Consider the following 22,853-nt stretch of genomic DNA (forward strand, 5'->3'; position numbering starts at 1 on the left):
TTTCCTTTTTAATTTCTCCAGGCACTGTTTTGTTCCACTGAAAACCAAGGTGGTATCAAGCATGGGTTAACTGCAATGACAAGATTGTCTATCACACAGCATTGTACAGAGTAGCATAGGGACATTATCCACAGCAAACACAAGTGAGAGGTTTGCCACAGCCTTTTGTACAGTTTAACAAGCAGTTAATGCACATGTTCTTTTATTCTATCTTTTTTCACTAAGAAAAACAAGCTGGCAGTTAGGAGGCTGTGGTCTAGAATTTACACTATCAAAGCAGTTAAATATTACTGGATTTTAGCATATTCAGCAAGTAGGGTAAATGCTACCAGATTCCATTCAGCTTTGAAATGTGATCTGCAAGTATTAAAACATTCCCAAGCACACCAGGAAAGATACCAGCAGATGTAAACCAGGATGAATATAAGGGGGATCTGTGAACATTTTGACCCCAAAACTGTACTCAACATATAAAATAAATAAATTTTAGAAACACTGCTTGGCTTTGTAGCTCTTGAATGCATGAAATGCTTTTCTTAAGAGACCAAATTACTTCAAAGCACTTCTGACACCTCAGACATCTATCCAAATTACAAAAAGCATTGGTGAGCTGTTGTTCTTGTTTTGCCCTGTGGCTTGCTTCAGACATCAAGGACACTTAGCTGTCTGTAAGTAGGACAACTTGCAAGAATCTAGAGGCCTTCTAGAGAAGAATAGCCTCCAATAAATAGACCATTAAATAACACAGATATTTGAATTACAAGCATATGCTCTGCATACTCTTAAGTGGTTTGCCTTTAGGGGAATCTGACCATACCTTTCAGCCACTGTGAATTACCTCCCCAATGGATATTGGTGGAGAAAAACTTCCCTGCAAACTGGGCTCTGTCCAGCTACAGGAATTGCAAGAGAATTTTCAAGACACGTGGCTATCCCACAGCCGAACACTGTTTTCTTTTGATCTGCTACCTGTCAAGGTGCACTGACAAGCTGCCCCAAAGCTTCCTTTGGCAAGCCACTACTTCTCATCAGCCTGAACTAGGAAATCATTTCCCCCAAGGCCTTTGCAGGTGGGAGGGCTGTGGAGGTGAAGCCCCTGGCCCTTCCTGCAGGATGCTGCCCCAAGAGCCACCACCAGCACCCACCAACGCTCGGCCTGAGGCTCCTCTGTCACTAGAAAGGAAGAGCAGAAGTCAAATTTACTCTGGCTCTTAAATGCAAAGCAGAAAACAGCTACCAAAATGAAATCAACAGAACAAAAAATCAACATCTACGTGGAACACAGGATGATCATGGGCTGCTGAACAGATTTCCTTCTGCAGGCGTGACAGCTGCCTGGACTGAGGGGCTATTTCAGCAAACATCCTCCCTTCATTGTTTCTGCTTTGGAAGAAAACACTCTTATCCTGGTTCATGGTCTTCTAATTATACTTCTTTTCTTTTTGCTAAATATTAAACACAAATAAATCTTAAAAACAGACCCTGACCCCCCAATACCTGCTCTTCCTGCAATTCATATGCTGATACCATTGTATACCACATGCAAATTACCATGTGTAGCTCATGGGAACAAAAGCTCATCTCTCTGGATGACTTTCCAATGTGTGGGTTATTCAAACATGGCTCACTCTGCCTGTGATGCATGTGAAGTGAGAGCTTTACTTCAAACCCATTGCTCCACCAGCTCCTTTCAGTTCAACACCAGCACACCTCAGACTCATGTATGGGTGTTTGGGTACCAATGCATGTGGCTCATGTATTGGTACCCAAACACCCATAAATAATATACAAATGCAGCACGTGCCTTATTTGTTTGTAGAATAGAGAAGTTCTGGTAATCTACCACTGAAGAGCTGTGCTACAGACCAGAAACATACAAACTCCATGTGTAACTGCAATTGTGTCCTTACTACACATCAATGTTAGTGGGCAGCCAACATTCAGTCTACAGAATAAACTGCTAGCCCACGTACAGAAAAGAGCACAGAGAAATCATAACATAAAAAATTTGGTTACACTTCACAAAAATGTTTGTAATTACTGCTTATTTATGGAAATAAATCACAGTAAAATTTAAAAATTCTATTTTAAAAGCACTAAAAAATGCTAAAAAGTGACTTCTGCAAGATTTTAACATCATAAAGGCAGCACAATTAGAAAAAAAAAACACCTGTAAGAATATATCTTCTCCTTTTCAAAATACTTTTGCCTCAAGGGAGATGGATTACAGTTTCTCATGTCTCAAAAATCCAGGCATGAAAGGAAACAGTCTGGCTCAAATCTACATCTAGGGAATTACAGGAGATGTGGTCCTTGTGGGAGCATTTCACAATTCCTATGATGGACCCAGCTGAGGAATTCTGGACATCTAAAAGCCAGAGCTGCAATCCTTCTCTTACAATACTAACAAAACATCTGCAAGTTTCAAAGAGTAGTATTATAGAGTAGTTTCAAAGAGTAGTATTTGATTATAAATCAAAATACTTGCAGTTTCATCTGCAAGTTTCAAAGAGTAGTATTTGATTATAAATCAAAATACCTTTGTAACTACCACAACAATCAGAACCCACAGATCCTTTTCTATAAAGCACCAAAATGTAAATACAACAGTGCCATGTAAATTCAGTTATTACATTGCAAATCAAAAATTTAAACTTGAAAATAAAATAAGAACAGAAGGATTCTTAATTTGTTCCAAATAGCTGGTTACAGATCAGTTTTTAGGTCCTTGACACACCAGATCTGATGAACAAAGTCACTTAGAGAAAGACAAGACATGGAAATTAGGCTATCAGACTTTCCAGAAGTAAAGCAATTGATTAAAGCATCATTAGTTGTGAGCCTGAAGTCCAATCTGAATTCTGCCATAGCAGCTTATGCTGAATACAACCATATGTGTACATTTATATGTACAGATAAAATTTGAATATGACATTAGCAAAAGCTAATAGATAAATAATTCACAAACTTAACTGTAAGGAAGCTCAGTCAAAATGCAGGGTCCTCCTTCTGCCTAGTGAAAACATTCAGCTCTCAGAGTCTGGGTTTACATTAACCCTGTTCAGGAGAAGTAAAGCACATCAATATGATTTCCTATAATTTGATTTTTTATTTGATCAGACAAAATACAAATGCACTACATTTTGAAAATCCCATTCCTTTAAAACTATTCAAGGTATCTATTTGGGAATGTGTTGTTATACCAAGGGCCCATTAAGTGGATGCATCAAGCCTCCATTAATACCCAAAGATAGAATTTGTAGCAAAAGTCAAACTTATACATAAGCATCATGTTCAGAATAGGAAGATGTGTATTATATTGTTTGACTAATACTCCCCCCACCCAAAAAAGCTCTTCCTCTCTGAACAGAAACTGTTTATGAATCAGCCTGTTTGGCTTTGAAGTGTATTCTTCTTTCACTGTGCTGTTCTCAGAACTGGAGTTAACTCAAATATAAAATCCAGCCTTAGATAGTTTCCCTTTAAAAGTCAGACCTTTCATGCTGACCTGAACACACAATGTCAATTACTAATGCCCTTAGAATTTGCCTTGATTTCCAGCCATACAAACAGGTACTTCCTCTTACCTTCAGCAGCACAGGCAGACTCACCTGCTGCCAAAACAGCCCCTGCCCTGTCCCTCTGCAGAGACACCCCACAGCGACAGGGCCCTTCTGCATCCAGCCAAGGCTCCTCAGGGCAGGGACAGAAGGAGCCAGGCCACCAAAGGCTCTGCCTGCAAGGACAGTGACACCAAGAGTCCTGACAGACCGTTCATACTTGGGACCAGACTAGAAAGGAGGATGGGAAAACAAAGTTCCTATCTGTCACTTCTGAGGATGGTGCATTCTGGAACACTACCAAAACTAGTTCCATGTGTATTTTAAAGCATTCTAGACTAAAACAACCCTGAAAGACTTACTGATCTGAAAATGAATAGCTGAGATGAGGTTCTTAAAGTATTCTTTATTAATACCATTAGAAGTTGCAGAAACAACTTTCTTGTAATATAAAGGCACAGGGAGACAGTTTTGATAAAGTATTCCAAACAAACAGTAACTTACAGTACAAAAGGACAATTTTAATGCACATACAAACCCCAAACATTTCATTCAAAAATATTTCACCATGTTCATCAATAATAATGGGCAATGACTAAAAATATAAACTGTTATTGTACAATAAATATCTGACAGGTGCAAATGGAACAAGATTTATTGCTCTCCACAATGTTTTCCCTGTAGTGTTTTTGTTGTAGTGGGGGGTTTTGGGGTTTATTTTCCTTTCACTTCCAAATTCCTTTTACAAGTGGCTTTAGTAACTTGTTTCTGGAGGGACTAAACCCCAAATAAAATCTAAGAGAACATTCTGACAGTCACAGAACTGACTCAAGTAGTAACCAAAACTGGCAGTGTTTGTTTCTTTCACAACTTTAACAATCACAGTCCACTCTCTTTGGGAAATGTGGTAGATGTTTAAAAATCAACTGTAGTGGTAAGTCAAGGCTTTTATGGCAGGGTGGTAGTGATGCCTTGAGAGGCTACCTAGAACAGAGGCCAGACAGTGTTAAAGGAATAAAGAAGGGATTTCTTAAAAGGCCTTCAAAGTACAAGTGGCTCCACCCAACACGGACAGCAGACCAAGAGTTTTCACACTTTTATAAGTTTTGGTCCATTTCCATATTGGGGTTAGTTGTCCCATTACAGCTTCAGGTTATACAATCCTCTCCTCCCAGACTGCTCTCCTCAGCTCCCTGTTGTTCACACTTTTTGGGCCCAAAGCTGCAATGGTGCCCTTGGTTCTCAGGCTGGAAAAGGATTGTTTTGTCTGACTAAACTGTGAAGAGAACTTGCTAACACTTTATATGAAGTTCAGAGTTATACACTAATGCAGTACAGAATCTGGAAAATATGAAAGCTAAAACTTAAGGCATCAGTAGTACCTAGTCTGAGGGTTAGTCTACTTTCTTCAAATACTTGGATTTTATGAAGAAAAGTAACATGATTGTTCTCCAACAGCTTGTGCCAGAACAAGCACATAAAACTGTTCAAATGAGGGGAGAAATTAAAATTAAAAGCTGCACTGGGCATTCTAGCTTCAAAAAACAAGACAAGGGGCTGGGAACAAATTAAGACTACACAGTAATGATGACATAAGAGTGAGAATTTCCAATTCCAAAATATCCTTAATCATAAAATCTTTTAAAGTTGGAAAAGACCTTTAAGATCAACAAGTCCAACCAGCAACCCAGCACCACCACCATGTTCACCATTAAACCATGTCCTCAAAATACAGTGACCAAAGAAATCAAAGAGCACTCTGCATCTCTATGTGGCTCCACTCTGAGCTTTGAGAAAGGAGGGCAAGTCAGTGAGTTTGCCATTTTCCTCACCTGCAGAACAATTTCCATCAGGCTCCATGCAGTACAGGAGGCAGAGCAGCTCTGCTCTTGGAAGTAGCACACGTTGCCTTGCTCAGAATTAAGTTTAGCTTGTACAAAATAGTGTTTTACACAGGCATTTAAGAAATATTAGTCTCCTTCATTACTGTTACCAGAAGTAATATGCACTCATTTCCTAAGAGCATCTTTGCATGAACAAAATTTCAGGAAAATTAGGCGTAGTAGTTGTAAAAAAAACTGAGGAGCAAGCTTTCAAGTGAGTTCTTGTAGCAGTAACTGAGGCTTTTATAGAAACTGTGATTTATGAGAACAACTCCATATTTACACAAGCCTCAACAAGTCAATTTCAACTGTACTGGGAACAGTCAAACTTAGTTCAAAAAAGGTACCTAGAGTGAGTACAGCTTACTGGTAAACCAAAAGATGAATATTCAGAAAACTCCATTCAACACACTTAGGAAGGATGTAAAACAAACTGCTAACATGCTTGACATTCTTCAGATTAGGGTTTTCTCCAGCCTAAGTACACAGTTTCAGAAGTTCTTCAGAAAGTAACCAAGGACCATCAAAATCTGAATTTTGAAAATTATTAGTTTCACTGCAGTACAGCATTCTTTGTTTACTGTATGTTCAAAAAACTAGCAAACAAAACCATTTTCTTTGGCTTATACCTAAACTACACCAGATTACTGATTTTTTTATTTTTAGTCAATCTTCTATCCCCAATTTAAATTAACACAGATCTTTTTAGTGTAATGTCTTTCCATTTTTCAAATTATCTCTGTTAAAAATAAGAGCTTGCTCATCCCATGATTTCCTGTTAAACAGCCATGTGTATATACTGGCATGAAGGGTAAGTTTTGTACAATAGTTACATTAAGGGAGATTTCCAATGGCAGAACCACAGAAGACATTAAATGAATGTTAGTTCAAGTGAGATTTCAGCTTATGATGATCTTAAAAAAACAAACCACAATGTCTAAGCATAGTAAAATACAGTGTAAAACCCCCTAAAATCAGACAGTAAACTCAGGAATTCTGCACTCACAGTAGGAATGTTCTGCACAGCATTAACATGAAAGCCTGTTCAGCTGGAAACAATGCAGACAGCTAGGTTTACCTCGATGTAAATGCCACTTCAAGGTGTTTAAATAAACACAAAAATGAGACAATGATGTCAGGAAAAAGGCCTTTAAAACAGGCCACCAGTCTAACTTGACTTTCCAAGTAAGAACATCAGTTTCACAAAATTGTGACACTAATGCAGTTTTAGGTAAAGTACCCTTTGACACACAAGCTGTCAATTAAGCTATCACAGTCTTTTGTGACCTACTCCCTTTTAAACAGTGAGGGAGGACAGTCAATAGTAGCTCAAGTTTTAATTCAGTAAGTACCTTGTTTGTTTGCAAAGGAACATTATAACACCATAAAATTCTATTTTTACAGTATTTAGAAAACTGATAAACTAGGGTTTTTTAGTCTCTCTTTTTAACAGAGGAGTCCAAAACTTCTGTTTTCTCCGTGTCTTTGCAATAGTGTTTTAGCCAGCGTTGCCAAAGAACTTGGCTGAGGACTACCTGACGTTGTTACTGAGCTGTGCAAGGTACTCCCGCAGCTCCTTGGCGGCCTGGAATCGGCCGTATCTCTTCTTTGGGTTGGCACACTCATCCAGCAGGGCCTCCAGGCGCCCCTCTTTGGCAATCTCAGCTGGGGGGTGGTGCAGGAGCCCCCCCGAGGTGCCCCGCCACGTGGCATGTCTGGACAAAAGGTTCTGACAAATGGCATAGTAGTTGTGGTCCACAGTGACACGAGCACAAAGGATCTCCTTGGAGAAGGACAGACAAGCTTCTTTATCACAGTCGTCAAACTTGCTCTCGTACCACACGTCCCAGTTCTCAGGTTTATCTGTGCAATGCAAGGAGACAGCAAAACCAGTGAGGGAGGGGAGCAAGAGCATGTGTGTGTCTGAATACAATCAGAAGCTCCATGCACAGCAAACTGGTAATATTTAAACTAAAAACCAGTTTTGTTTAGATAAACTCAGAAATGTTGGAGCCTAAGACTGCATCTGACAGCCTGATACATCCTTCTGCTGAAATGGTCCTGGCAAAACAAAAAATAAGGGAAAGAAAGAAAGAGGGCAAAATAGACAGCGAAGAGAGGGCAGGAAAAAAAGCAGCACAATAAACACATGAAATCTACATTCACACATACCCAGAGGAAAAAATGTAGCATGAGCAAGCACAAGAGAACAATCCAGAGCCAAAGCTCAGAGAAAAACAAACAAGCAACATGATTTATTTTAGCAACATAGATCTGGGTTCTCCAGTTGCCCTGGAAACTACTGCTAGCAAGTGGTCTACCAAAGACTAAAACAACATTGCAAAGTAATTGCTATGAACTTTTGAAACTTTATCTTCCATCTTACTTTCAACAGAGCAGTAACCAGAAAGAATATAAAAAAGCAGATACACTACTTAAAATCTTTGAGAAAAGTAAAATTCAACAAGGCAAATGGCATTTATGTACATGTGCAAACCCTTCTCCTTCTCACAGCTTTAACTTAAAACCTGATTTACCTAAAATACCTCATGAAGTAATAATACTGAAAAGGTTACTAAGTGCGAGGTCTCCTGAGTTCTTGCTACTTTTTTGTTAGAAAACTTTCATCTTAAGTTTCCATACTGCCAGCTTTGAGAAGATGTCCTTATCATGGAGTCCCAGAGTTTTGCAGATGTCTCTTAGCAGTGTGAGGTACAAAGAAAAATTAATCAGTGCTTGGCAGTCTCTGAGCTGACTATTGGTCTTCTCATTCACAGCACACTGAGAGACAGATTAGGAAAAGAAAGAGGACTAAAGGATGACAGCTAAAACTATAAAAACATGATGTAAGATCTGCAGAATTAACAGCAAAGTCAATGTGGAAAAAAAGCCAGCAAAGGAGAATGGGAAAAAAAGGGCTTCAGCAAACTCAAGTATGACATCCCACACAGAGTACAATTAGGTGTTACTGTACAGTGCAAGTGGACAGAAGGTACATATTGAAATATCTGAACAGGCATACTGATCACTCTGGACAGAGACTGTCTCATGGAACCTTCCCAAAGATCCATGAAAACAGCAGTAAATGTCAACCACAGCAGGTTTATACAAACACTAAGAATTTTTTCATGTCCTCTTTTGTTGTCTGTGTTCTTGATTGTTAAATCATAATTCACACCAAAAGCCTGGTTGGGACAACAGATGTGACACTTGCAGCATTCAGGTTCTGCAAAGAGCTACTTGCTCCTATTCCACATACACATCAACATTTTCAGAGCTCATCTGGACATCCTTCTGCCTGAGCAATTCAGACAGGCTTCAAAAATGAAAGCCCTCAGTAATTTTAATTCAAGAGGGAGGGAAAGGAACAGAAAGAAAGGAAAGGGTTCTACAGTAAATGTACTGGATATTCAATATATTAAAAGGTTTCTTTGGTAGGCTCACACAGTTTTAATCTAAGCTGCTTGAGAGCACATAATAAATCTAATAAGAAAAACCAACCAAACAACCCCAAAACACACTTCCTTGCAGAAAAGTGTGTGGATAGAAAAACCTAGTCTAAAAGTTAATTCCACAGCACAACATAGGAAGCCTATTTGCAAAGCCTAAAATAATCCATTCACCCAAAGCAAACTGGAATCACTTGGCCCATTGCCATGAATTTCTGCAGAATCCAGAGTTTCATGTTCAATGTCTCCAGCCCTCAGGTCTGTAAGTTTTCCTTATAAGCTCAAAAAGAATATAAACCTATGTGATGCCACTTTGTCAAACAGCTCTCCTGCTGCCACTGCTTTGAGCTTTTACAGGTGACAGAAAGGAAATTAATTTGGAAAGAGCACTTGAATTATCCATTCCTTCAGTTCCATTATTACAGAAAACCAACAGGAAGCCAAGTCAGGCAATGGGCCTGAGGCAAAGCAGGCACTAATGCTGTTTGTCATTCACAGAGAGCAGAGTTCCAAGACTTCCACTGTTACACAGGTGCTTGGAAAAGACAAAATAATCCTCTCTCTCTTAGCTAAGGTGGAGAAGACAGCCAGGCTGCTTATCTGTCTATCTGTCCATCCACCTGTCCAAACACACTCAGCACCAACACCCTCTCTTCCCACCCCCACCTCTTCCTTTATGCACGTTTACAGTACTTAGAAGTGTCCAGGTATGCTCAACAGCTCATGAAATTGACAAATTGGTCCAGCTAATTAGTAGTCTAATTGCAATAGAAAGCTAATTCATTTGTTAATTAGCAGTCTAGCTGTAAAGCAAACAAAATATGTATTTAGCAACCACTCATACTTTAAATATTGCAGAGAAATGAGTGAGACACACAGGGTGAGGGGAGTGAAAGAAGACACTTACTCTGTCTGATCAACCTTTTGTCTGCCACCAGAACGTTTTCTGCATCTACAATGATAACTTTCCCATCTCTTGGTCCCACTGCAAAGTTGTCAAAGCTGACATCAAGGAGGTAGAGTGCAAATTCAAAGTCATTATTTGTCAGCTGCTCAGCTATTTCCATTAATTGCCAGGCCAGATCCACTCGTTTCTCCCATGGTGCATTGAAGTAACTCCACAGCTCTTCTCCCACGTAGTTGACAGCCACCATCCTTCCACATGCTCCCAAGTACTTTGCAAATGGCCAACCCTCATCAGATGGAAAGCTCTAAATATAGAAAAAAATTAAATTTTTAATTAATATAAACCAGCTTAGATTTTAAAAGGCTTTTCAATGAAGCTTAGAAGAGAAAGCTCCAAATATCCATCAACACAATAATCCATATGTTTCTAAGTTTTGAAGGGAAAGGAAAAACAATACAAAATAAATTTCTGTGACCAAGAGGCCTTGCTGGACTAACGCAGGGAAAAGTTGGATGGCCTGAAACAATACATAGCCCATATCTAGCTTTCCATCTATACACACACACTTACATATTTACACACAAAATTTCACCAACTACCTTTTTCTCTTGGTGTTTTATTACACATCTGTTGTAGTAATGCAAGTATATTTCCCATCACAGTATTTTTGCATTTGATCTTCTAATTAAAACTGGTTATTTAAACAACCTAAAGAAAACAAACTCTACAAAGTTGCACCTCCTTCTCTCCACCACCACCCCTTCCATTTTCCCAGTTGATGAGATTCCTTTGAGGTTTCTTAATTTTCTAGTATACCTTAACAGTCTATCTCTTGATTAATTGCTACATATACACTGTGTGTTTATTACACACAGCCACATAACACTGTTATCAACAGTAAAATCTGTCTCCAACAGTACCTTTCTTGGAAGTTAATATAAGAGACCGAATAGAAATTACACACTACAAGAAATTACAAAAAAAGCCATAACACACGAGCATGGTTTTCCTAATTCAGTTGTGCTGAACATGCCCTAGGACTTCAGTGTGAACAGAGAAGCACTTAAAAGGTACCCTCCAAACTCCAGAGGAATGCTGGATAGGAATGCAACAGGAAGAAACCACAAAAGCACTGATTTAAGAAACCCCAAACTTAGAGAAGTTAGCACTCTAAGAATATGATGTACACCACTTTTAACAGTTAGGAGATACCACCAGGTGACCAAGCTCCTTCCTCCTGCTCTGCCTTGCTATGGTGTCAGCAGACACCAGCCCTGATCCATTCTGCAGTAATGACACAGCAAAGGTTTTACCACAGCCGGGGGGACCACATGGTGAGTTTCAGGATGAATGAAAGCCTTGTACCTTCTGAAATCTACAATTGCAGAAAACATTTACTGTCACCTGGGGAAAGAGACTGGAAGGAAACACACCATGTAGAACAGGTCTGGACTACAAGACCATGCAGAGAAGAGAAGAGGTGCCTAACATAACCAACTTTGTCTCCGTAGTACGCCTGAAGAAACTAAAATCTAACTAATATGCATAATTGACAATGTTGGCTATTTTTATGGCAAAAGCCATGAAGGTGCTCTCTAAGGTGGCAAACCTTAGAAGACAATTTCTGAGTAAGTAACCATGTTTACCACTATAGAGAACCCCCTTTCTTGGCTGGGCAAAAGGACATCAGAGCCATACTGACACAAGAATAGGTTCAAAGTTTTTGACATGTCTGCATGTCTGAACTTCAGCTCTATTTTTATCACATAATCTACTCACATAGCAAAACAGGTTGTGATCAATCCTGAGAATAATAGGAACTAATTTGACAGGTTTGAGAGCAGTATGGTATGTTCAAGCTGTGAACCACGTAACTCAGCAGAACTAAATCTCTCTTTTTAACCAAATCTACCATGCAAGAGGGAAGACATTATCCAGTCTCCAGGCTTATTTGCCTGCAGGATTCAGGGCAATTAATGAAGGTAGAAGTACAGCCAAATAGCCACCAGTTCTGGCCAAGTGTCACATTCCACAGTTCAGGGAGTTTTTGAGATTTTTTTTTTCACTTGTTTTGTGGTTAACAAAATAACCTTCCAACAACTGAAGTCTAATTCAGTCTTCCTTACTTATTCTGAACTGACTATGTAACAGAAACATGGCTGTGGCATCAGTAAATGTCACCAAAGAGGTATTTCATGAGCATTTATCGTGACTGTATTCAGTCCTGGACCAAAACAAAACAAGAAGCAAATAGCTGATGTCCATCAAATGAAATTATTTATTTAACCTACATCACACAAACTTCTATTTAAATTGGGGAAAAGTTACCTCATTTCATTTCCTGATAAATATTAATTTCCCCAACTGTGCATGACATTTTCTCATTGCTAAATTTTATCAGCACTCAATTCAACGATGCTTAAATATTTTTTTTAAATATTACTTTGAACCATCCCACACCTTTTATTTTCCACAGTTGTCCTTTTCTGTGTTCCAGTCCTGCCCTGCTGATGACTTTGCCTCCCTTTTCAAACACAAATGCAACCACAAACAGTTGAACCTGGCAAGGAATGTGCTCCCACTGGAAGCAAAGGTGTCCCTCCCTCCCAACCCACCAAGCACACTCATTTCCATCCCCTGCACATCACTAGGAAAGCAAGGCTCGTACTTGCTGGGCTGGTGCTCCCTTGGATCAGAGCCTGATCCATACCACATCACCACCTCATGCCAGGATGCACTGCTGAGAGGAAAAGAGAAGGCCTCCCCAGCTGGGTGCAGAAGAGGGAAGGAGCTAAGAGGACGTTTCCTTTCCAGCAGCAGCAGGGATTTATGTAATGGATTAAACTGATTTTCAAAGTACAGCGTTTTTCACTGATCTTCCAAACACATCTATTATGCTTTCTGCACTGTGTACACTGAATTTCATTGCAGACAAGAAATTCTAGGAGCAGTCTAGTTTATTCAGAAGTGCACACCTTCGTATTACCAGCAGAATATCTGCATGCCATGCTGTAACAGATATATTTATAAGGCTGTGGCAATAAAAACATCTTTTGACAACAGGAGTGTGGGGAATCCTGCCAAGATCTGCACATGTACAGACAACATCTCTGCTCTGGCTCCCTTCCAACTGGCATGTAACAGCCACATCTACACTTCATTACCCAAGTCAGTAGCGGAAGGGGATAAAAATATGTACAAGTGCCTCATTCAGTAGTTTTTATATTCACTTGGTGAATTTGACAAGAATATTAATTGAAGTGCAGATCTCTTGTCTTTGCAAGCAGCAGTTTGTAACTTTTTGTACTATTCTATTTTGAAAGCTGTTTTCTAAGATGAAACTGCAGCTAACTTGACAAGGATTTTTTGGTTCATGTATTAAAATTTTCAAAGCCAGTAAGAAATGAAAACAAACTTATATGATTAATGAACATGTATTCCATGAACAAGTTGCATTTAGAAGCAAAAAGCTTCTTACATCACTGTCAAAAATCTGATTTCTGGGGAATAATACGTAACTTCATTTTTTGTTTTATTTTACTGGTCCACATATTTAATTAGATAATTTGCTACTTGAATATGCTATTTTCAGACTTTAAAACCTGCATCTGACAACCAAATTAAAAACTAAGCTCTTGTTCAAATCCAGAAACAGGTGTTTGACCAAAGAATCTGATTCTGATGCACCCCCTCACATTTTATCTGTGAACATCAACACAAATGCCAGAGAAACCACAATTAAACTTCATGTGTTTTAAAATAAAGTAATACATACGAAAATCTAAAAACAGGTGGCTTAGTAAGATTCCCCTCATTAACATTGTTATCTTTCTGTATTCAGAGAAATATGTGTGTCTTCTAACAGAAAGATGGAAAACAGTAAAGACGCCAAAAACTTCTTTCTGCTACCTCCATTCCCAGTAACACACCCCCAAAACATATTTTGCTTGCTCTAATTAGTGTAGCTCCAAGATATCTCTGTAAAGAAGGCTTAGAAACCTAAATAATCTGTCAAAGGGACAATGGACATGCTGTTCCTGAAAGAATAATACTGCATTTATACCTTTAAAATATATACTGTAGTCTCAGAGTAAATATTAAGAATTAACAGAGCGAATTTATCACTTCATTGAAGCACAAAACACACTATCAATGCATTTGTTTTCTTCACTTCCATCTGTCTAAACCTGAGATTATACACAAACGTGCCAGGGCTTTTTGTTCAGAGCTGTGAATTAGATCAGGCAGTGAAGACTCACCAGCCTGCAGCTGATAAGGCCTTTTGTACTCTGCAATAACACAAATCCCCCTTGAATTAAACACTTAAAAGAATATTAGCTTATCATAATGAAGTATATAATTCATCCTCATAATCAAGACCAAAAAGCCAAACCAGTTTAAGTAACAACTGACATTTCTGTTGTTAAAAAACATGCTTTTCATTTTCAAAACTATTCCAAAAGATGCTCTATTTGTCACCTCCAGTGTTTGCATACAGTGAGTTCCAGCTCAGAAAAAACACCTCCAACAAAACCTGCCCAAACAAAGAGCTTCATCTTTTATGTGAAGAAATTTTAAAAACACACAGAGTGGGGGCTTGTCTCCAAGAGACTCTGAGGAACTTCATGGCAAAATGACACCTTCACTGAATCATCCTGCTGAACTGCAGGCACCAACAGGCAGGGCAAGGAGAATTCAAATAACATGCTCTTCCTCAAAAGGAAAATGAGTTCTCTCTCAGAGAACTGCTGATTCCACAGTGTAAACAAAAGTAGCACTTGCATTAATCACCAAGGCAAATGAGCAAAGCTCTGGAACCATGAGGAGCTGGAGAGGAGATTTACCATGATGATTTTTGGATCAAAGGAGTTACAAAGCACAGATGCCTCCTTTTGTCAGGAACTGATCTGCATTCTGGAAGATATGTATTCAAATGTTTATTTGAATGCTAGTGAGTACAATGGAAACCATGTAACTCCAACTCCATGCCACTGCATTTGATATTTACCTAGAACTCCCACAGGAGATATACACATATAGCCTACATACACAGTGTGAACAGTGGATTTCATTGAGTGCTCCAGATACTGGTGTTCCCATTGAAACCATGGTTTTTTACTTTATTTGACTCTTGGTCAAGTTTGACTACATTTTAACCAGTTACTATAAACAATTCATGCCAACAGGAGGTTCACACCAGGCTTGACACACTATAGGACAAAAAATACACAAAATTCTAAATACTCAGTTGTTAAGATGAACACTTCAACTGTAAAAGTTGTATTTCAAAACATCAGCAGAGACATGCCTCCTTTCCAAATAAATTAATGAACAATGATTAAACTCGAGAGCCATAATAAAGCAAATTTAATATCATTATTGGTTGTCACCTTTTCAAATTTATAGATGGTTTTTTCAGATAAAATTTGCAACAGATGCAAATAATCACTGTGTATTTATTTCTCATCAGTAATGAGCCTGGAATATGTCACTATCAAGGAATCCTAGCAGAGATGGCCTTATTTTTAAAGTAACTTTGCAAAACTGGAGTCTAAAACAAAGCTTCATTTAATTCAGAGAAGTAAAACACAACTCCCCTTATACATCTGACATACCAGAACAACATTGCAAGGTTTCTAATGTGGGGTAACAAATTTTTTCTGCTACTGAAAACTGCAAGAGTGAGAATTTCTCAAGAGAATTTCTATTTAAGTCTATATAGTGATTTCCCAGCAGCCTTTAAATTCAGCCATTCATCATAATATACACCCCACAATAACTTCAAGAATTTCTAGACAATTTCAAAATTTTCAAAATATCCCTTGTAATTCACCCTACATGTTTTCTACTCTAGGGAACTTTCACTATGAAAGAAGGATGAAAATAGTTTTGATAACTTAGAGAACATAATTAAATATGACAGTTAACATGACAAGTACAAGCCAGTTCTGGTCTACTATGTACAGTCATATGTCACTGCAAAAAAATGACTCTTCAGTTTTCAATAGAACCACATTAGAGGAATATTCTTGTAACATGAGGCCACTCAATTTTCATTCAACAAAGAACCAATTTTTCGTTCCTTTTAGAAAGGTTCACAATGGAAATTCAGTCTATTAAAATCTGTATGAGCCAGGACTTAAATAACACAAGTCCAGCCAAAGACATGTCAGGTAGTGCAGATACCACCTTATATCCACTGCTTGGTTTATGCTATCAGAATTATGAAACAGAAACACCAAATTCAGTAATGAACAAATTTTAAAGGGTACCAATTATTAAAACTGACTTGCCATTCTACATTCTACCAATTTATTTAGAATAGAACTACAGAAAATAACTTATGATTAGAAGAGTGTGTATGGAAAAAATAGAAATGAGGAATTTGCCCATTTACTTATGTATGGATCAGCAAAAAGATTCTGTGGAACATTTGGCTAAATTGCTACTTTGAGTGAATTCTGTGCAAGAAATTGTTTCAAATTGATCAGTTAAAGTTTTAATATATGTTTACCAGATGTCAACTATTGCTCTTCCCGTAACAAAACCAAACACAAAGCCCAACAATGTCACATAGAGAAACCAGAAGAATTTTAGGTTATGTGGCAACAGACTGTTCATGGAGAGTAATTATACCAGGAATAGAGATACAGCTGTTGGGTTTGTTTTGTTTTGCTTTTCCCCACAAGGAATAAGAATGATCAGAAGTTGTGAGAAAAATAAAGTCATTTAGCTTAAGCATTTAGAAAGCTAAAACCATATCTGAGGGAGGGGCAATGATTTACAGTCTATTAAAAATGCAGAAATGCCACTATTTGGCACACAGAGATTGCAATTTCTCTTACAGAAATAAAAGTCCTTGAGACTTGCAATTTACATCCAAGACACAAATGTTCACCATCATTCTTTGAAGAATGTTCATTTAAAGAGGTTGTTAAAAGCTACAGCTTGAGATAAAGCTGCATTAATGCACTCTGGATTTAATTGATAGATACCTTCCACAGTTTGAAAAAAACTTCATTAGGTGCAAGCATTTCATTTTAATTGCACAGTATATGTGCAAATTCCAAGTTTATTTTGTGTGTCCGTCTAATGTCTTCCACAGTAGCTGGAGGGTCTGTGTTTTGGATTTGTGCTGGAAGTGGCATTGGTAACTCAGGGATGTTTCAGTCATTGCTGAGCAGTGATCACACAGAGCCAAGGCCTTTTCTGCTCCACACCCCAGCAGCCAGGGGAATGGGGGAGCACAAGAAACTGGAAGGGGACACAGGCAGGACAGCTGACCCCAGCTGATCCAAGGGACATTCCATTCCATATGGCATCATGACCAGCATGTGAGGCTGGGGAAAGGAGAAGAAAGGAGGGGGACACACATCCAGAGTGACAGCATTTGTCTTCTCGAGTCACCATTCCATGTGATGGAGCCCTGCACTGGCTGAGCACCTGCCTGCCCATGGGGATTGCTGAATGAATCCCTTGTTTGGCTTTGTTCTCCTTACTGAACTGTCTTGGTCTCAACCCACAAGTTCTCACTTCTACTCTCCCCCATCCCAGTGTGAGGGGAGGGAGCTGCGTGGGGCTGAGTTCCCAGCTGGGGTTAAAACACAACACTGAAAACAAAGTAAAGGCAACTGACATTCCCACATGGCATCTGGCAATACTGTAAACCAACAGCACAGTCAGCACAAAGGCAAGACTGAGTTGCAAGACCAGCTCTAGATTCCCTTTTGCCAAAACAATTTATAAATCTTTTATTTCAGTTTTGCCAGTACAGGTATAAACCGTTTTTTCAGGTAGGCGTAAGATCTTAAGAAAAATACAACCACCTTACTGAAAAACAACTTCCTTATCATGAAACAATTTCTTATTTCAGCAGTCAAGTCCCATTGTACTTCCCTCAACTCCAAGAACAAGGATTTGTGGCATTGTTGTTTTTGGTGTTTAAGCAGAGAACGTAACACCTCTCCACTGGCAGATTGTGTCAGACACGGCGTGGCTGCACACCAGGGCTCACAGCACAGCCACAGGAGCACCACAGCAGCAGCTCAGGAATTGTCATCCACACTGCCAGGACACTGCCACAGCACCTCCAAAGAGGAAATCTGGAGGCTGACAGGGATCAGTGTAGGAGCTCTATGAAAAAGGAGGTATCACACCTGTCACTTCTATTAACAGTAAGTTTATGTTCCAACTTGCTAGTGAAGATAAAAATGAACCAAGTTACTTGATAAAGTTGAATAACATCCACTATTTAAAATGTTAAAAACATTTTTTAAATGTTTTTAATACAAACCCCTGAACAATAACATCATGCTATGGGTTAAAGCCCCACCTGAAAAAGTGCCACAGCAGAAGCTGTAAATCACTTATGATGGTGCAGTTCACGAGCAACACCAGGAATAATCCATACTCCTCACAGGCTTCAAGCTAAAATCCCAGTCTCTGATGAAAAGCCTCACAATCCACAAATTGCTGGCTCTTGTAGACAACTACAGTGAATTTTCTATTATAAATGAAAGACCAAGCTTTGAATTTCTACTAAATTGCCTATTTACATTTGTCTGTAACACAATTAAGCAACACAGAACTTGCATGCACTGTACACCAAGAGTTTAGACATCATCTCCGCTGTTATGAATAACAATGCTCAGTCACTGTAGTGTTCCATGAAAGGCTCGAGGCAAAAACAAGCAGTGTTTTCCCTTGTGCCCTCTGGGTGACAGACAGCACGAGTTAAATGCATCAATTTATTGATTGCTTTACTTTAAAATCTGACTCTTCATACAACTTCATGAAGTTTTCTTTTCTTGGAAGCAGCTCATTTTTAAAACAAGCCTTCAAGTTTCATTCCAACAGCACTACTTGCCCTCATCAATACTGCAGATACTACACCATAAAATGTCTTACAAATGTTATGTACAAACACAAACCTTCTCAGCAGTCAATTATCAATTCTAGAAAGTAACCACCTCTCAGAGTGTCTGGCAGGGTGCTGTTGCAAGAGCTGCAGAACACAGAATTACCCATCCCATAAATGTTTCTCAGATGGAGACTAAACCTGGAGTACTATGGAATGGGAAGAGATCATACAGATTCATGTACTTTACATATTTCATTCCTAATTCAGGGAAGGTCTTCAAACCTCGAGTACCCAGCACCAAAGTTAATTAACACTCTACTGGAGAAACCATTAGGAGTCTTTAGGTCCACAGAGCTAACCTGAACCTCCCCAGAAATATTGTCCAAAATATGCCAAAAGATCAACATTTACAAGACTCTATGAAACACTTTTGATCTGTTAAAAGGCAAGACTTGCTTTACTTCTCTCTGAATTGCTAAAGGCTGCCTCACTTCCCACAAATTTGACCTGCTCTTCTCTCAGCTGCACCCTTGTTAAGATAAATGTTGAAAAGAGTGCCCAAGTCCACCCAAGATTTTCTTCTCTTCAACAGATTTGCTTGACAGTCTCAGGACTCATCTACAGTTCATCAAGAAGCTGAGAGGAATCAAGGCTCCTGATCAACCCACTGCCCACCATCCATGATCCAGCCCATTACAGTAAATGCCACAAGTGTGCCATACCCTTTGCCTGCAAAGGATTATGAAGCAACACAGCTGTTCTATGGCCATTGAGGTCTACACTCAGCACGCTGGAACCAAAAAGTTGTATGAAATGCAGCCAATACAAATCACTTCTCAAAGAATTTCTAAACATGCTCAGCAGAGCAAAGAAGTTCTGATTTTCTTATTTAAGTGGAGTTTCCTCACTTGCTGTGCTCAGGAGGAACTTCACAGCAAAATGGGAGACTTACTGTACCACTCAAATCTACTGAGAAGCAAACTGGAAACACACTTAGAAAACAAAACTAAAGAGCTGTACATGGAGAGACTGAAGGGCAGAAGGCGTACTACTGAAAAACATATTTATAATTAAGTTCATAAACTGATTTTCTAGAAATTAGTTAGCAGGCAAACTTTCTGGAGGGTAAAGCCTGCAGCACTGCTTTTTGAGCATTTCTTGGCCTCTCACTAGAGAAACAGCAGATGTTAATAGTAATCATGAGGTAATGTTGTCAAAACATATTTGCAAATATTATTTTAATCATACATTGGATAAAGGCAAGGAGAGTTCAGTAGTTAGACAAAACAGTTCTGATTCCAAACATACATGCTAAGGGCACACTTGGGAGTTCCCTTGATAGTGTTAAAAACCAAAATGCAAAGCTCCTCATCTAAACAGATATGGAATAGAAACAACAGAGTGGGGCCACAGAATAGAAGTTTCCTAAGCATTTTTCACCTAAAATTTTATTTAACACATTAAAGCACAAATTTCAGGTGTGTGCACATAACCAGTCCCCCTAATTTAAGACTACAGAACATGTAATCGCTGAAAAAACCCACTGCCCATTTATCTGCCGGTCTATTTTCAGGCTACAAATACCTCTCTCTAATTTCTACCAGCGCTAACTATATTTAGTGCACATGAAGAACATGACATAGCACATGAGTCAGTTTCTGACAAGGAAAGCACAACAGCATCGCAGCACAGTCTCTACGCACTCCCTCCTAAACCAGACCCTAAGAAATGAATCACGGGCACGCACTGCTGCCCGGGAATGTGTGAATTGCGGAACACGCTGACACCGAACTGTGCCAAAGGCACAAGGCAGCAGAGAGCATCAGCCTCCAGCACTGACCGGGACGCTCCTGGGGGACCGCGGCTGCCGCTCGGTACGCGGCGGCACAGCGGGATGGGGATGGAGTTAAAACCCTGAGGAGGACGGCAAATGGGGAAAAGAGGCACTCTTTGAGGGAAGAAGGAAGGAGGCAAGGACCGGGGACCCTCTGCTCAGCTCGCCCTGCCGGCAGCTCCGCAGGAGAGTCAGTCCCAGCACAGAGCCAGAGGCAGCCCCCGCGTTCCGGCGGGGTTTGGGGCTGGCTGCCCGGGAGCCCTCGGCCCCGCTCGCAGACACGGGGGGGCAGGAAGGGCCATCGCGGCGAGGGTCCCGCCGGGACGGGCAACGCCGGGAGCGCCGGCGGGGTCCCGCCCGGGCACTGCCGGCCGCGCTTACCTGCAGCACCAGCGGCTCGGGGTTGAAGGCGAGGGTGATGAGCAGCTGCATGCGCTCCGAGTCCTTCAGGTTGCGCAGCAGGAAGCTGCCCGAGTCCTTGGTCTCGGCGTAGCGGCGCACCAGGCGGTCGAGCAGCCGCTGCGAGGGGCAGTGCACCAGGTCGGACCAGCCCTCCACGGCGCCGGGGGTGAGCAGCCGCACGTCGCCGTTCAGGCTGGCGAACTCGGTGGCGGGCAGCGCCTGCAGCAGGTCGCAGCGGCCCCTGCCGGTGGCGCGGCGGCAGATCTTGGTATCGATGTCGGCGAGCTCCTGCGCCGAGCCCAGGCGCTTCAGCACGACGCGGCGGGAGCCCTCGCGGGGCTCCCCGTACCGCGCGAAGTACACGTTCTTCACGTTGAAGAAGTCCAGCAGGCGCAGGCGGCCCCAGCTCTCCAGCCGCAGCTGCCCGTTGAGGAACTTGCGGCACCAGCTGGTGCCCCAGCAGGCCGGGCACTTATTGAGCTGCAGAAAGCGCCGCTCCGACAGCTCGTTGCGCTGCAGCGAGGCCAGCAGCGAGTGCGTGTTCAGCACCAGCGCCGCCGCCAGGCTGCCCAGCACCGCCAGCTTCACGTAGCGGTACAGCCGCCCCAACTTCAGCGACACCAGCCGCAGCATCGTCCCGGGCCGCGCCGGGCCCCCCGCCCTCCGCCGAGCTCGCTGCCCGCCCCGGCCGCGCGGCGGCTCCGGCTCCAATAAACTCCCCGCCTCGCCGCTCGCCCGATAAAAGGCGGCCAAGTTACTGAGGGGCCGGCGGGGAGGGGGAGGGCAGGGGAGGGGGGGCGGCGCCTGCAGCGCGCGGGCCCGGGCGGACCCGCCCCCGGGGAGGGGCTCGGGCTCCGCCGCCGCCGCCGCTCCCGCCGCCGCCGAGCCCCCCCCGCCCCGGGGGGCTCCTCCCCCGCCCGCCGCCGGACACGCCCCCGGGGGCGGGGCCTAGCGCCAGCGCCGGCGGCCGCCAGCGGTTGGCTGCGCGTGACGCGCTGCGGTCGCGTGCGGCCACGCCCCCTCCCCGCCCCATCTCGGGGGCGGGGCCGCCACGCGCGCGCGGGGCGGGGCGCGGCGCCCTTCCCGCCCCTCAGCCCCCGGCCCTGCCGGACTCTCGAGCCGCCGGGGGAAGGGGCGCGGGGGTGGCGCTGGCTGCCGCCATGTTGTCTGTGCCGTTTGTGTGTCCGTGTCTGTCCGCCGTGTCCGCCCCCGCCCCCGCCCCGTCCGGGGCAGGGCGCTCTCCCGGTGTCCGCCGAAAGCGCCCTGCCCGAAGCCGGCCCGGGACGGCCGCGCTGCCCAGCAGTGTCCTCCACCCTCCGTGTCCCTGCCCGCCCCTCGCGCCCGTCGCCCGCCCTCAGGGGTCCCGCCGCGTCCCCGCTTGGCTCGGCGGTGCCGCGGGACGGGATCTCCTCCCCAGAGCTCGCAAGGGGCAGTTCGTGCGTCTCGTTTGATCGCTGGAACGCTACACCTGATCCTCTGAAATGTGTTCAGCCCATCCCCACTCCGGAGGGAGGAACCAGTGCTGAGGTCCAGTCCCCGAGTGAGGAATGTTCTGTGTGTGAGGCTGCCCCCACAGCGTCCCTGGGAGTGCTGTCACCCGCAGTGCCTCAGGCTAAGAGCCGTTCTGTAAAACTAACACACAACAGAGTCACAGAGATTAAGAAAAAGTCTTAATCTCGTCTGAAACTCTGCTCTCACAAGTTAAAAGACAACCTTCATACTGTGAAAAGTAACTCACTTTATTACCTGTTCAGTCCCAAAGTGTAGTAGGGACACGGCTGTTGCGAAAGAAGTGTAGCAGACTGCATAATTTCCAGTTATTTTGTATGCACTATACAAAACTTTGGGTGCTTAGTATCTAGAATATTGGACATACATTTGTCTTCTCACATTGGCATGTACTGATATCTCTATGTCCTGTGTTTTGATACTTCTATGTCTAGTCTAAAGTATTACTC

General features: G+C 42.1%; 1 protein-coding gene across 1 annotated transcript; it reads right to left on the bottom strand.

The window, feature by feature from the left end:
• Positions 1-3,946: 3,946 nt before the first annotated feature.
• Positions 3,947-21,578, bottom strand: DIPK2A (divergent protein kinase domain 2A). The gene is made up of 3 exons (XM_009089175.4): positions 20,875-21,578; positions 9,800-10,103; positions 3,947-7,306 (listed from the first exon to the last, which is right to left on the bottom strand). Exons 1-3 carry the CDS (start codon positions 21,526-21,528, stop codon positions 6,975-6,977), a joined length of 1,290 nt encoding a protein of 429 aa, XP_009087423.2. The 5' UTR covers positions 21,529-21,578; the 3' UTR covers positions 3,947-6,974.
• Positions 21,579-22,853: the final 1,275 nt, after the last annotated feature.

The sequence above is a fragment of the Serinus canaria genome, chromosome 9 (genome assembly GCF_022539315.1).
Source record: "Serinus canaria isolate serCan28SL12 chromosome 9, serCan2020, whole genome shotgun sequence".
Classification (NCBI taxonomy): Eukaryota; Metazoa; Chordata; class Aves; order Passeriformes; family Fringillidae; genus Serinus; species Serinus canaria.